The sequence below is a fragment of the Microtus oregoni genome, unplaced genomic scaffold (assembly GCF_018167655.1).
Source record: "Microtus oregoni isolate MIOR12 unplaced genomic scaffold, Mior012 000027F_ref0000203, whole genome shotgun sequence".
NCBI lineage: Eukaryota > Metazoa > Chordata > Mammalia > Rodentia > Cricetidae > Microtus > Microtus oregoni.
The window spans coordinates 22,728,455-22,743,258 of record NW_024543086.1 but is presented as its reverse complement, the minus strand read 5'-3'; the positions used below and the strand labels follow the sequence as shown (position 1 = coordinate 22,743,258).

The window sequence follows — 14,804 nt, the reverse complement described above, 5'->3', positions numbered from 1 at the left end:
CTGCTCCCACAACCACCTCTGACAGACAACGTGTACGGTCCCAGGGCCTGTCTACAGACAGCTCAGAGTGCCCAGAGGATAGGGTGGGGGTGGCAGGTGGCAAGTAGGGACACTGGGGTCAAGAAGCCAGGGGGTCAGTCCTGGCCCAGGATGGCCCTGCAGGAACTCAGGAATGGGGCCACCTTCCCCCTGCCTGGGGTCCTTGATCTCTCCTCCCCAGCCTATATCCCCCACCACTCAGAATGCCTGTCCCCTCTCTATGATTTTTTTTTTTTTTTTTTTTTTTTGCTATCCTCTCTCCTGGGACCTTGCAATGGTGTTTTGTTTGTTTTATTTTCCTAAATGAAAATCATCTTGTTGGGGTGTGTCTGTTTTTCCTCACAACCAGAATAGCATGTTCTCATTACTAACATTTTAGGACAGATAAACAATATGATGAGGGACATTGACATCCCATAGACTCCATCCACAGAGGTAGCCAACCTTCTCTCTCTCTCTCTCTCTCTCTCTCTCTCTCTCTCTCTCTCGTGTGGTGTGTTGTGTGTGTGTGTGTGTGTGTGTGTGTGTGTGTGTGTGTGTGTTGGGGGAGGTCCCTTTGGGTTTGCCTGAGGAATGACTCAGACTCGGAGTGACAACAGTCTGCCCGTGTATGTGGCGCTTGAGATGGAGCCCGTGCAGTGTGCACATTAGGCAGGCGCTACAGCACTGAGCGACACCCCAACCCGGAGTCGCTTCTTAATCTCAACAGAACACAGTTGAAAAAAAACAGCAGACACTCTTTGTTTTGTTTTGTTTTGGACCTTTTTTTTGGCGGGGGGGGGGGAGCAGGGTTTCTCTGTGTAGTCCTGGCTGTCCTGGAACTCACTCTGTAGAACAGGCTGGACTCAAACTCAGAGACCCCCCTGCCTCTGTCCTGAGTGCTGGGAGTAAAGGCGTGCACCACCATAGCCCAGGCAGCAGCCACTTTTTGAAGAGACATGGGCCAAACCATCTCCTTCCTCTGGGCTTTTCTCTCTCTCCCTTCCCCCTCCTTCCTCCCTTCCCTATTTGCAGAAGGCATCATTATTTGTCCATTGTACTGCCCAAAACATTTTCCTGCACTTTTCGTTTTTCTAATTCGTGAGAGTTGCTTCAGGCAGTTCAGTACAATGTTGGCGTCATTCCCATTCCCCAGGAGCACCCTGAGGTAGCCATGCCCTGTTCTCTCTTCCCCAGCCCCTGCCCCAGCCTCTTCCCTCCTCTGTCTCTGTGTCACATGATCTGCAGATCCCTGTGACAGAGCTATCCAGTGAGGCGTCCTGTGCACACAAGCCTGAAGGATGGAGCATGTCCCTCCGTAGCTCCTCCACCAAAACTGCCCGGCGCCCACACAGATCACCTGCCGGGCGCCCACATGGATCTCCTCGCTCTCTTCTCTCTCCCACCTGTCCGTCAGTGGGCCAGTCGTGCCGGGGCCCTGGCAGTCCTTCTGATCTGAAGGACTGTTTTTATCAAGGTGTGACTAGCAGAAAGAGCTCGGAAGGGGCTCCCATCAGTGAACTCACCCCCTGAATCTGCTTTAGTAGATAGTCACCTAGGCAGGATAGGATACCTAGGTAGGAGTTTTTTAGAAAGTCTTTGGCGCTTGCCCTCTAGAGGCGACCTCTCCCTAACCCGTCTCATTGTCCGTTAGTCTGACTGACCTGAGCCCTTTGTCAGCCTCCCCCGTCCCCTGTCTCCTCATCTCGGCCAGACGTGTTCCACCCACATCATCTGTAGCACTCGGTGAAGATTTATGGACTTTTCTTTTGACGAATTAATCTTTGACACTGTTGCTGCCCAGGGTGGCCTTGGGTCTGTCAGTGATTGAGAGGATGAAATTCCACCCAAGCCAGGAATTGTGTTGTGTTGCCTGCCCCAGGTCAGGGATGCCATTGGCCTTTGACTCCACAGCCTCAGCTCCAAGTCACACTCAGCTCCCTTTCCGCTCTGACTCCCCAGATAGCCAGGGGTGGGAAGCCTGGATACCATCTCCTCATCCACAGGGAGCTGAGCTCTCCTGTACCTGACACTGTGGCATCTCTGGACCCACCCCTCCTTTTGCCATTTCTTTTTCTGCTTTTATTTTTACTTTTCCAGTCCTCAGGATGGAACCCAAGGCCCTGCCTGCTAAGCACACACTCTGCCGCTGGGCTGCACCTCCATGTCCTCAACTTTGCTTTCTTCCTCTTCCTCCTCCTCCTCCTTTTAGACCGTCTCACGTCTCATGTAGCCCAGGCTGGCTTTGAACTGACTATATAACTGAGTCTGGCTCTTTTTCCTTCCCTCCCTTCCTTTGTTTGTTTGTTGGTGTTTTTTTTTAAAACACATACATTAATTTAGTGTGTGTGTGCGAGCGCGTGCTCACATCATGGCACATGTATGACGATCACAAGACAACTTGTAGGAGCTCATTCTGTCTACCATGCAGGTCCTGGGATGAACTCAGTTCATCAGACCGAGTGGCAGATGCCCTACCCACTGGACAACCCTATCAATTCCCTTTCCTAATTGTGTTTTCGTTATATGTATCTGGGTATTTGCCTGAATCTATGTCTGTGCATGACATTCATGTGACATTCATACCTAGCTCCCACAGAGGCCCGAAGAGGCCTTGGATCCCCTGGAACTGAACTCCCAGATGGTTGGGAGCTGCTGTTTGGGTGCTGGGACTGGAACCCAGGTCCTCTGCAAGAGCAGCAGTGTCCTTAACCACAGAGCTATCTTGCCAGCTCCATTTTCCTTTTTTTGTTTTGTTTTGAAATAAGTTCCTGCTATAAAGGGTTGGCTGACCTTGAATGTGATTCTCCTGCCTCAGCCTCTCCAGGTCCAAAGTCACTTTCATACACACACCCTTTCTTTTCACTTTAAAGAGTGTGGCCTGCTTTGCACCTTACAAGGTACGCGCGGCCCTAGTGTGCCATCCAGTTTTCTCTAGGGCAGCATGATGCTCAATGTCAGCGTCTCTGCTGTTTCTTTTCATGCTCTTCCCTAGTCCGGGGCCAGGTACCTGCCCTTCTGCCTCCTGCCCTTAAATTGGCCTGTTGGGGAGTCTTTACCTCAATGGAATCCCACACCCCTGGTCACTCTGTTTGTTTCTCTCCAGTCTCACCTCCCGGGTGGGATCACCTCTCTCTGGGTGGGATTACCTCTCTCCAGGTGGGATCCCCTCTCTCCAGGTGGGATTACCTCTCCCTGGGTGGGATCACCTCTGCCCCTGAGCTGCATGCCCAACCTGCTTTCTCTCTTTCAGTCTTTGTGGTGCCAAGACAGAATGCAGATTCTTGCACCTGTTAGGCAACCACCTGCACTCTGAACTGCTTCCCAGCCTAAACTTTCCTCTTCTGAAAACAGATAGAGACGAGGTCCCCAAAACCAACCAGCAGCAGGCCATGCTGCTGCGGGTGCCCCAGTGTTGCCTATCCTGCCTGCAGTTCACTCGCTCTCCTGACCTCTACTGAACTCAGCCTTAGAGATTCAAAACACTGGCCGACTTCATGGTGGTTAGGAGCACTTCCCTGGGGCTGGAGAGATGCTCGGTGGTTAAGAGCACTTACCATTCATTCAGAGGGCCAGCTGCCTGTAAGCCTAGCTCCAGGGGATCTGACGCCCTCTACTGGCCCCTGTGATTACCCAGTGTGTGCAGGCACTCATAGACACACATAACAAATACAAAATAATTCCTTTTACAAAGAAAAAAATCCCCATCCTGTCAACTAGCTGTTTTCTCTAGACAGAGATTCTAGACTCACAGGGAAGCTATCAGCTCTAAGTATCTACCACCCACTCTTCCTCCCCAGCACAGAACAGCCCAGTTCACCCCTTCAGGTGCTGTCATGCACTCCCCTCTATTCCCTCTCACACCCTAATGCTGACAGCCTGCTGCATGGCTCCTGAAAACCTCAGCTCAGGCATAAAAGGAACCATGTGACTGACTCTTCCTTGGAGATCTTCTATGCTCTGGGTCGTGTGACTGGCTCTTCCTTGGAGACCTGTGCTCTGGGTCGTGTGACTGGCTCTTCCTTGGAGTCCCGTGCTCTGGTGTCCATAGATCACGTGACCAGCCCCCATCTGCTCAGGTTTTCCTCTCAGCCCTGCCTCCAGCCAAGTGGCCTCTCACTGGTGCCTAGATCATGGCTTGCTCTCTGTCTTTCCTCACGACTTTGCATAGGCTCTTCCTTCTGCCTAGAACATACTTTCCTTCTGTCCTTCAGCCTAGATTATATCAGCACCTCAGAGGGGCTTCCCTGAGCTAGAGCTAACGTAGCTTCCCTTATTCCTCTCTGGTGCCTGCGAGGTTTCTGTTAGCCTGCCTTGTAGAGGATTCCCAGCTTGGGCTATGAAAACCAGGTGGCAGAGCCATGCCTAGGTACCAGTGGGACCATTCACCCCTGTGTGTCAGTGCCCAGCTGTGTTTGTTGAGTGCCAGTCCGGACAAGCCCAGAGGAGCCCCCAGCAGGTCCTGTGCTATCACTACCAACTCCTTTCTTTTCCTTCTCAGGACTTGGCCCGGCTACAAGAGGGGCAGCCCCCTGAGCACCGGGACGTGGCCCTGCAGAAGGTGTCTGACTCAGAGAAGTTGCTGTACGTGCTGGAGGCGGATGCGGCCATTGCCAAGCACATGAAGCATCCACAGGGGGACATGATCGCTGAGGAGTAAGTCCCCTCTGTGTGGTCCCCGGGGGGCATGCTAGGCTGGGATCCAGGCAGGAGGGCTGGTGCTCTCTAGCTCTCAGGACCACTCGGTGTTGTAGGGTGTCACAGTGTAGGTGGACACCCAGCATGTGTACCAGAGGCCTTAAGTTAAACTTACTGAGAAGGCCGTAGCTGGAGGCTGAGGCTTTGGGAATAGATGCGCTCACTGCTTCAGGACTCTATAGTCTTTGTGTCTCCTGAGCTTAACACAGGTGAACCAGCGCCCACCCCGTAGCATCGTGGGTCTTTCCGTGCCCCTTGCCCCCTGTGCGTGTGTGACACAGCCCTGCCCATGCCTGTGCTGGGCATGTGCTCCAGGGAACAGTGCTCTTGCCCGTTTCTTCCAAAACCTTCTCTAGTAGCCCTTCAGAAGAAAGGGAGGGAAGGTTCGGGAAAGCAGACAGTATGAACAGCAGAATTCAGAGGTAGCGTGGTGCCCAAGGGTCACTGATCTGAAGCCCATGCTGAGACCCAAGGCCCCTCTAGGGCTTACATCATGATCATCTGAGCAAGTCCCACTAATATGGTAACTTATCCTCCCCCCCACCCCCCACCCCAGCATCCGCCAGTTGAAAGAGCGCGTGACCAACCTACGGGGAAAACACAAGCAGATGTACAGCCTGGCAGTGAAGGAGGCCGACCCGAAGGTCAACTGGGCTGCACTGGTGGATGAGAAGCTGGTATGGCCTGGAGCAGGGTCAGCTCACAGTATCGCGGCCCTGCTGAGTAGGGGTCACCATTATGCAGTCTCCTGAAATGGCATGACGAGAGAATTAGGGCTCAGAGAGGGACAGTGCCTAGCCTGGAGTCACATAGTCAGACTTCAGTCCCTGCCAGCTGTGCCTCTCATGCCTGGCCATTGGTATCCAGCAGCTATGGGGGAAGACTGGAGAGGCTCATCTCCTCCACGGCAAAGCTTGTGGCAGCCACATCCGGGTGTCTTTGTGGCATGTCTACTGTTAGTAGTGTGTCTACCTGTCACATGAAAGCAGTGACCAGGGTCCCACAGGTCACTGCGAGATTAAGGCCATGAGCATCAGCAGTGGTCCACATAGATCCCTGCCACCTCTTGCTCCAGAAAAAAGTTTGGGAAAAGGCACTCACCCGACTGGGGTCAAAAGCCCAGGCTCCTGTGGGGTAGGCCAAAGTCTGCCCCTAGCCCACATCTTCCTGGTATGTCTCCACGGACCCTCCAGGACAAGCTGAGCAGCCAGGGCTTTGGGACTGACCTTCCTCTGGTGGACAGCCAGGTAGAACAACACAACATCTTCCACAACGAAGTCAAAGCCATTGGACCCCACCTGGCCAAGGACAAGGTGCGTATGTGATGGAGTCTTGGAGACGTGGGGCGGAGAGGGGCAAGTTTGGTCTAACCTCATTCCTTGGTTCTCCCCACAGGAACAGAACAGTGAACTCCAGGCGAAGTATCAGAAGTTGCTGGTGAGAAGCCCTGGGGGATGGGAGAGGACACGGGTAGGGGGCTTATGAACTGGGAGCTTGGGACACCATGATCTTCTGAAGGTGACGCTGTATACTCATACTCCAGTGTCGCCATAGCAGTCTGTGAGGAGCCCGGGCTCTGTGCATTCTGGGAGAGCACTCTACCAATGGAGCTACACTGAGCCCTACTCAATTCTTTGTGCAGCATTGCTACCTGACAAGTAGATGTCATGTACTTTCTAGAGCATGGTCCAGGCATGCGTGTGCACATGTGCCCACATGTATGAGAGTGTGTGTGTGCTCTTTTTTTTTTTTTTAAATTTTCGAGACAGGGTTTCTCCGTAGCTTTTTGGTTCCTGTCCTGGAATTAGCTCTTGTAGACCAGGCTGGCCTCGAACTCACAGAGATCCGCCTACCTCTGCCTCCCTGAGTGCTGGGATTAAAGGTGCGGGCCACCACCGCCCAGCCTCTTTTTTTTTTTGTTGTTGTTGTTTTGTTTTGTTTTTGAGACGGTGTTTTTCTGTGTAGCCCTGGCTGTCTTAGAACCCACTTTGTAGACCAGGCTGGCCTCAAACTCACAGAGATCTGCCTGCCTCTGCTTTCCGAGTGCGCTACCTCCACCTGGCATCACTGTTCTTGTTCTACTGGATGAATTACAAGCCTCCCAGTTTTCCCTAACCCTTCTCGCCCCCAGAGGCTTCAGATGCTCCTCTGAATATAATCATAAGGAGCTGAGATGAGCTTGGTTTGTAGGGAGCTCGCCTAGCAAGCCCAAAGCCCTGGGTTCCAGCCCCAGCACCAAATAAAATCTGGTCGTGCACCCCTGGTGTCCTAGCACCTGAAAGGAGAGGCAGGAGGATCCGAGTTTAGGAGCTCCGTGACAAGCTTGAGGCCAGCCTAAGCTACATGAGACCCTGCCTCAAGTCAATAAATAAATAATAAATATTTATAAAAAGCAAATGTATGGCCTGCAGGCATACACACAGAATATTGTATACATAATAAATAAATAAATTAAAAAAAAAGATTAAAAAAAAAAAAGCAAATGTAGAAGGTATGACCACTGTCTGTTGAGTGCCAGCTATGTGGCAGTCCCTATGCCCTAGGGGTGAGCACGTTACAGGTGGCAAACCGAAGCTCCAAGGACACATCAGTCCCAAGGATGTCTTTCCCTTTGTTCACTGCTCTGTACCCTGGGCCCAAAACCGCGCTCCACATCTCCTTGGTGCTCCACAAACACTTGTTAATGAATGCTTTCAGGGGGCCATTCTGCCTGGCTGGGGAATGGCAAAGCTGGGCCCCAGAAGAGGTGAGCAGGGAAGCCGAGCCAGGCCCCAGTGCTGTCTTCACCTCACACTTGTCCCACAGACAGCCTCGCAGGCACGGCAGCAGCACCTGAGCTCCTTGCAGGACTACATGCAACGCTGCACCAACGAGCTGTACTGGCTGGACCAGCAGGCCAAGGGCCGCTTGCAGTATGACTGGAGCGACCGCAACCTCGACTACCCCAGCCGCCGGCGCCAGTACGAGGTGAGCGAGCTCAAGGTCAGGAGCAGCTCTGGAGGGGGATACAGGGCTGCCAAGCCAGGTGCTGACCCCACCTCCTTCCTGGCAGAATTTCATCAACCGGAACCTAGAGGCCAAGGAAGAAAGGATCAACAAATTGCACACTGAGGGTGACCAACTGCTGGCAGCGGAGCACCCAGGGAGGAACTCCATTGAGGTGTGTGTGCCCCAAGAAAGGGTGCTCACCCTAGGGGCTCCTCTGCTCGAGCTGGGGGCTTCTAACTGTACCCCATAACCATTGAGCCGCCTTTGCCTTGGTCCTCTTCTAAGCTCTGCCCGGGCTCCCCACTTCTGCCTGGATGTGGCCTGGCTTTGTTTTCTGAGGTTCCCACGCAGACTGTCACATGGGATGGTACATGTGCTCACAGATCTGGAGGCTGAACTGCGAACCCCAGGTGTGGCCAGTGCCTCGCTCCTCAGAGGCTCCTCCATCTCTTCCATCCAAGGCTGGTCCTCTCGTCTTCCTCCAGGAACTGTACCTCTCCTACCTCTGCTGCCAACTTCTTGCTTTTTCTTCTGCCTGTCTGGTCTGTCCTTTCTTCTTTTCTTCTGTTGAGGCATTCTCCCTATGTAGGCCAGGCTGACCTCAAACTCACTCTCTCTGTGTCTCTTTCTGTCTGTCTCCTCTTTCCTCTCCCTTTCTCTCTCTTTCCCCATGCTCCTCTCTCTCTGTCTCTGTCTCTGTCTCTCTCTCTCTTTCTCATCTCACTGTGTAGCCCTGGCAGACCTTAGACCCATAGAGATCACCTACCTCTGCCTCCCAAGTGCTGGGATTAAAGGTGTGTGCCGCATGCCTAGCCTGGGCTGTAACTCTGGATCCTCATGCCTTCCTCGCCCTCCTGAGTCCTGACCACTAAACCAGCCATTTCCCTTCCTTTTAAAGGATCTAATTCCGCCATGATTTCACCCTGCAATCTTTAGTCAGCCCAGTCTTTTCCAGTGGTCCAAGTGGAGAGAGCCTAGGAGGCGCTCAGTCCGCTCTGGGCAACCAGAGCAGAAGCTTTGTTCTTTTACAGTGTTGGGCATAGGACCCCAGGTCTTGGAACCTGTTAGGCAAGCATTCCTATTACTGAACTTGTTCTTAGTTTATTGTGGAATTTATTTTTTGAGATTGAGCTTACTGGGCTACACTTACTATATCGCCAAGGACAGCAGGATGACCTTGAACTTCTGAGCCCCACCAGGACTACCTTTCCTAGTGTTTATGTGGTTCTGGGAATGGAACCTGGGACCTTGTGTATGCTGGGTACCCTGCGATGGAGCTACAGCCCTATTGGTGGGACTTTGAGTAGACACAGTCCCCAACTTGCTTGTAAATGGTAACCCTCCTTGGTGTCTCAGTATGTCCCCCTGCCTTTGTCCCACCTGAACAGGAGCTGACTAGCTTTGGGGGGGGGGCTTCACCTAGGCTTCATCACCCTTTCTCTACCCTCCCCACCTGGATTCCTACCAGCCCTTCCCCTGGCCTCCCAGACCGCAGCAATGGGTCTCTCCTTTCCCTGGCAGGCACACATGGAGGCTGTGCATGCAGAGTGGAAGCAGTACCTGAACCTGCTCATCTGTGAGGAGAGCCACCTGAAGTACATGGAGGACTACCACCAGGTACCTGCCTGATTGCAGGCACGGGAGAGGGTTCAGGAGATACTGGGTGCACTACCACCAGGTACCTGCCTGACTCCAGGAGAGAGTTTGGGAGATACTGGGTGCCTCTTGAATACAGATGGAGGTCAGAGCACAGCGTTCCGTGAGTGAGTTCTTGTGCCTCTGCCGAGGGATCAGGGAACTGAATTCAGATCATCTTGCCAATGCTATGAGCACTTTTACTTACCAAGTGATCTAACTAGACCAAGGGTTTTTTTTTTTAACATAGGATTCCACGTAGCCCAGGCTAACCATTTATATGTGACAGAGGATGAACTTGATTCCCAGTCCTCCTGCCCCACTGCACCTGTGGGGTTTAATTTTCTGAGTTACACAAAACATAAAACTTGCCATTTTAGCCCCCTTTCAAGAAAACTAACATTTCTACCCCCACCTTTTTGAGACAAGTTCTCAGTATATAGCCCAGACTGTCCTTGAATTCAAGCTCTCAGCAATTCTCCTGCATCAGCCTCTTGGGTAAGCACTTTGCCATTTGTTACATTCACAACACAGGACAACCTCTGTTTCCTCAACTTTCTGTCAGCCAATGAGAAACTGAGTACCAGCACCCCCTTCCTTCCCCCACCCTGATGACCTCTGACCCACTGCCCATCTCTAGATTTGCCTAGTATTAGCCAGGGTGGGCATAAGGGATACAGAAACCCCATCTTTTGTCCTTCTGTGCCTGGCTTTTCTCACTGAGCACAGTGTCCTGGTACTCACCTTGGCGTGGTTGGTTTCTGCACTTGGTTCCTTCTTATGGCCAAGCAGCCGCCTGTTGTCTGGATGGGCACCTCTTTACACACCCATCTATCCAGAGAAATTGGCACTTTCATGGGAATGTGTGTTTCTAATAAGAGCTGTAGGTGGTTTTCATGATGAAGGGTCTTCCTCACTCTTCCCTGGGACTAGGGATGGAACCCGGGGCCTCACACTTACCAGGCAAGGGTTCTGTCTCTGAGTTATATCCCCAGCCTTCCTTCCTTTTACCTTTTGTTTGGAGATAGTCTTACTATTTGGCAAACTTGAATTCACTGTAGCCCAGGCAAACTTGAACTTGTGATCCTCCTGCCTCAGCCTCATGAGTAGCTAGGGTGACAGTGCCACCAAGCATGTTTGATTTGAGGTCTTAAGATTGAATTTGAACTCAGCGGACTCTGCATGACTCTAGTGGGAGTGTCTGAGCCACACAGGATTTCACAAAGATCCAAAAGTCCTACTCAAGGCAGCAGTCCAAGTGTTCAGACCAGGGAACAGCTAAAAATAAATGAGTCAAGAGTTGACAGACCAAAGAATGGGCAAGGGAACTTTCTACAACTCGAAGAGAAGGTAGCTGGCCAGGCTTAGAATTAAAGTATGGTAAGGTGCTGCTCAACAGTACAGATGGCTTCTGGGAAATGTGTGGCCGGGTAATCTTGTTAGTGTGCAAACCCATGGAGTATGCGTATGCCAGTGGTTCCACTGGGTCAGGTGTTTGTAAGAGGTACCTGTCATATGGAGGGTACTCCCCTGAAGGTTTGCACGTGACTGTATTGTTAGGGTGTTCTTAGCACACACAGAAACCTGAACTTGGGGCTGGAGAGATGGCTCAGTGGTTAAGAGCATTGACTATTCTTCCAGAGGACTTGAGTTCAATTCCCAGCAACCACATGGTGGCTCACAACCATCTGTAATGAGATCTGGCATCCTCTTCTGGCCTGCAGGCATACATGGAGGCAGAATGTTGTATACATAATAAATAAATAAAATCTAAAAGAAGAAGACGAAGCCGGGCGGTGGTGGCGCACGCCTTTAATCCCAGCACTCGGGAGGCAGAGGCAGGCGGATCTCTGTGAGTTCGAGACCAGCCTGGTCTACAAGAGCTAGTTCCAGGACAGGCTCCAAAACCACAGAGAAACCCTGTCTCGAAAAACCAAAAAAAAAAAAAAAAAAAAAAAGAAGAAGAAGAAGAAGAAGAAGAAGAAGAAACCTGAACTTACTGGCATCTAAAGAAATACAATATAGAAGTAGGGTGTTGGGGAGACCCTGGGGAGCCAGGCTGAAGAGGGAGTGTCCCATGGCTCAAACAGGTCACATCTTAGATTTAGAGTGAGTGGGAGGCTCAAGCCCACCTAGGAGATAAGCATGAAGCTGTGGCCAGAAGTCGAGGTACTTGTGGCAGGTTTCCCATCTGTGATGTACCCTTGGGCCTCCCCCAGTTTCACAAGGACATCAAGGATGCTCAGGAGCTGCTACACAAGGTGGACTCGGACTTGAACCAGAAATACAACCCCGACTTCAAGGACCGGTACCAGATAGAGCTGCTGCTGCGGGAACTGGATGTGAGTGTCAGCCTGGGACCCCACACCTCCCCTGCTCTGGACCTGAGCAGATCCCACCCAGTGCCTGCTTCATCCTCCTCCTGGGACATAGAGGCCCGCCTTACCTGGCCCTGTGCTGCTCTTCCAGGACCAGGAGAAGGCTCTGGACAAGTATGAGGACGTGGTGCGGGGGCTGCAGAGGCGAGGGCAGCAGGTGGTGCCACTCAAGTACCGCCGTGAAACACCGCTCAAGCCCATTCCTGTGGAGGCCCTCTGTGACTTCGAGGGTGACCAGGTCAGTCACTAGCTGGAACCCTAGGTTACCTGGACCTGGACAGCACACTCAGGAGTAGCTAGCTGTACCTGAGACCTCAAACAACCATCTCCCATGGCTGTCACTCTCTGTCCACCCTTTCACCTGGGGGTAAATATGCTCCACGTGCTCTTTCCCTGTCCACACCACCCTGCCGTCTTCTCACCAGCTTGACCACCCTAGCCATTCTAGCTGGAGTCCTGGGGAAGCCCCTCATTGGTCCACTTTGTAATGTGAGCCACCTCTAACCTATCCCTGTGGCTGAGGGACTGCCAACTTCTCGCTGGCCAGATCTCCACCATATTGTCCATCTGGAGACTGGACTATAGGAGAGGTGTCTCACTCGGACTAGGGGTAGGAAGGGATGGTTCCCCAGAGTGAAACTGGGGAGCTGGGATGTAGCTCCGTGAGTAGAACACTGATTTAGCATGCATGAGGCCCTGGAGTCCTCTGCATTGCAGAAACCAGCCATGGATGATGCACAGACTTTGTAAGCACAGTACTCCAGCAGTAGAGGCAGGAGGCTCCAAAGTTCAAAGCATCCTCGGCTACATAGTGAATCTGAAGCTAGCCAAGGTTTCACGAGACCTTGTCGCACAAGCAAACAAACTGAAGTTGAAATAAAGATGGGTGCTGGGCTGGCATCAACAGTGCACCCTTTAGCTGGCTCCATTTCACTCTGTGGCCTGAGGAAGAGGCAGAATAAGACTGAGGCAGGGGAGACTGGGCTTTCAGGCCTGAGGTGAATCTTAATGGCTGGGTCTGTCCCACCAGCAGGGCCTGATCTCTCGGGGCTATAGCTACACTCTGCAGAAGAACAATGGGGAGAACTGGGAGCTGACAGATAGCACCGGGAAGAAGCTGAGTGCCCCAGCTGTCTGCTTCATCATTCCCCCCACCAACCCTGAGGCATTGGCTCTTGTTGACAGGTACAGGAGGGTGCGAGGGTGGACCCACACCTGGGCTCTGCAGGCCTCCTCCATTCCAACCCCGGGCATTCTCTCAGTGGACAGTAGGGTGTGACTTATACCTTGTTGTTTTATCTTTGGCACAGTGACTGTGCCTTCATCTACTATTAGTTCAGCCAGCAATTGTGACTCCACAGCTACTGGCCTGCTTCCCTGACTTCTCAGGCCACAGCCTGGTGGGAATTCTGTTCCCGCAGGCACTGGCTGTTACTGCCACTAAAGGTAGCTTTAACTAAGTCTCTATCATTCTGTTTATAAGTAAGACTTGAGATTCAAAGGCTAGGATGAAAACCTGCTAGCTCAAAGAGGTTGAGTAGCAACTAGTTAACCTTCTCTCCTTGTTGGCATCTCTGAAGGAGAACATCCTTCTGCTCCACCAAAACAAAAAAACCTGCCCACTCCAGATTCCTCCCTGCTACTCTGGTGCATCTCTCTATCCTTCCAGATGCCTTTTTTTGTTTGTTTGTTTTTGTTTTGTTTTGTTTTGCGACAGCGTTTTTCTGTAGCTTTGGAGCCTGTCCTGGAAGTAGCTCTTGTAGACCAGGCTGGCCTCGAACTCACAGAGATCTGTCTGCCTCTGCCTCCCGAGTGCTGGGATTAAAGGCATGCGCCGCCACCGCCCAGCTCCAGAGCCCTCTGATGCTCTATGATTACTTTCTGTCAACTAGTTGCTAACTCAGCCTCCTGACCCAAGGTTAATTTTATTTAACTAACACAAATGCAAACTCGGGGTTCACAGTGGGATCGAATATCCCCCAACAACCCCTCTCATCCTGGCCTCCCTTAAAGGTTCCAGGAAAAGTGGTAGCTTAGGCTGGCTTGCTGAACTGGAAGTCTGGCTGAGGGCCAGTACAGCAAGCACTTTGTCTTCATACCTCTGGGCCTTTCCTGCCCGCAGCACCTGTGTGCTGTGTTACTGATTATGGTCCTCATTTTGCAGACTTAGTAGGTAGGGTTCCTACCTTTCCTCCCTGGAAAGCTCTTTCAACATTTTATTTTGCTAATATCTGTGTTTTGGCCTTCCTGGGCCCTGGCCCCTTGATGTCAGTATTTGGTAGTAAGTCATTCAGTCACTTGAGAATTCTTTGCTCAATGAGTAGACTCAGGGGAATGCCTTTATTTACACATCTCCCAGACATTCGTCAAGCACCTCTGTGCACGGCCCCCTTAGAGGTCACATATTAGAGAACACTAGTGAATAGATGGTTTTAGGTAGCAGGGCTTGCAACCAAAGGTAAAGCAGGGGAAAGGACAAAGGCAGAAGAGGTTCTCCCAAACCTTGTCGCAGTGGCTCGCATGGTACTTTTATTACATTACTTATGGGGGATGGGGGTGCATGTGCATGCGACAGCACACGTATGGAGGTGAGGAGACAACTTGCTGGAGTTGGTTCTCACTTTGCACCATGTAGGTTTTGGGGATCAGAGTCAGGTAATCTTGCTCGGTGGCAAGCGCCTTTACCCACTGAGCCATCTTGTCGGCCCCACATAGTCCTTTTGACTTTTCAAAACCCTCCAGGGAGCTGCTTGGCTCCCACGGGCTGTTGTCCAATCCAAGTTGGACCCGGAAGGAGGGTGGTGTGTATGAGGTCTGGGTTCCCAGTACATTCTTGTCCTCACAGTCTGGGCAGCCAGTACCGGAGTGTGCGGCAGAAGGCAGCTGGGAGCAAGCACACACTCCAGCAGCGGCATGAGGTGCTAAGGACAGAGAACCCTGGAGGTGGGTCCTGGGGCTTCCTGCAAGGGGTCAGGGACTTGGAAGAGGGGTGGGACTAGACTCCAAGCTGTGCATGGGTGACAGGGATCGGCTAGAGGGTTGAGAGAGGGAGGCCAGGCCCACCCACAGTCCCAACTGGTTCTTGGG

General features: G+C 52.1%; 1 protein-coding gene across 1 annotated transcript in view; it reads left to right on the top strand.

Moving 5' to 3' along the window:
• The window catches only part of Ppl (periplakin), a 52,525-nt gene that overhangs the window by 22,227 nt on the left and 15,494 nt on the right, over positions 1-14,804 (top strand). Inside the window, exons 3-13 of the mRNA XM_041675820.1 lie at positions 4,520-4,674; positions 5,273-5,393; positions 5,910-6,029; positions 6,112-6,153; positions 7,522-7,683; positions 7,769-7,876; positions 9,226-9,321; positions 11,559-11,681; positions 11,809-11,955; positions 12,751-12,902; positions 14,563-14,660. Coding sequence (XP_041531754.1) covers positions 4,520-4,674; positions 5,273-5,393; positions 5,910-6,029; positions 6,112-6,153; positions 7,522-7,683; positions 7,769-7,876; positions 9,226-9,321; positions 11,559-11,681; positions 11,809-11,955; positions 12,751-12,902; positions 14,563-14,660 — 1,324 coding nt within the window. The remainder of the gene's footprint in view (positions 1-4,519; positions 4,675-5,272; positions 5,394-5,909; positions 6,030-6,111; positions 6,154-7,521; positions 7,684-7,768; positions 7,877-9,225; positions 9,322-11,558; positions 11,682-11,808; positions 11,956-12,750; positions 12,903-14,562; positions 14,661-14,804) is intronic.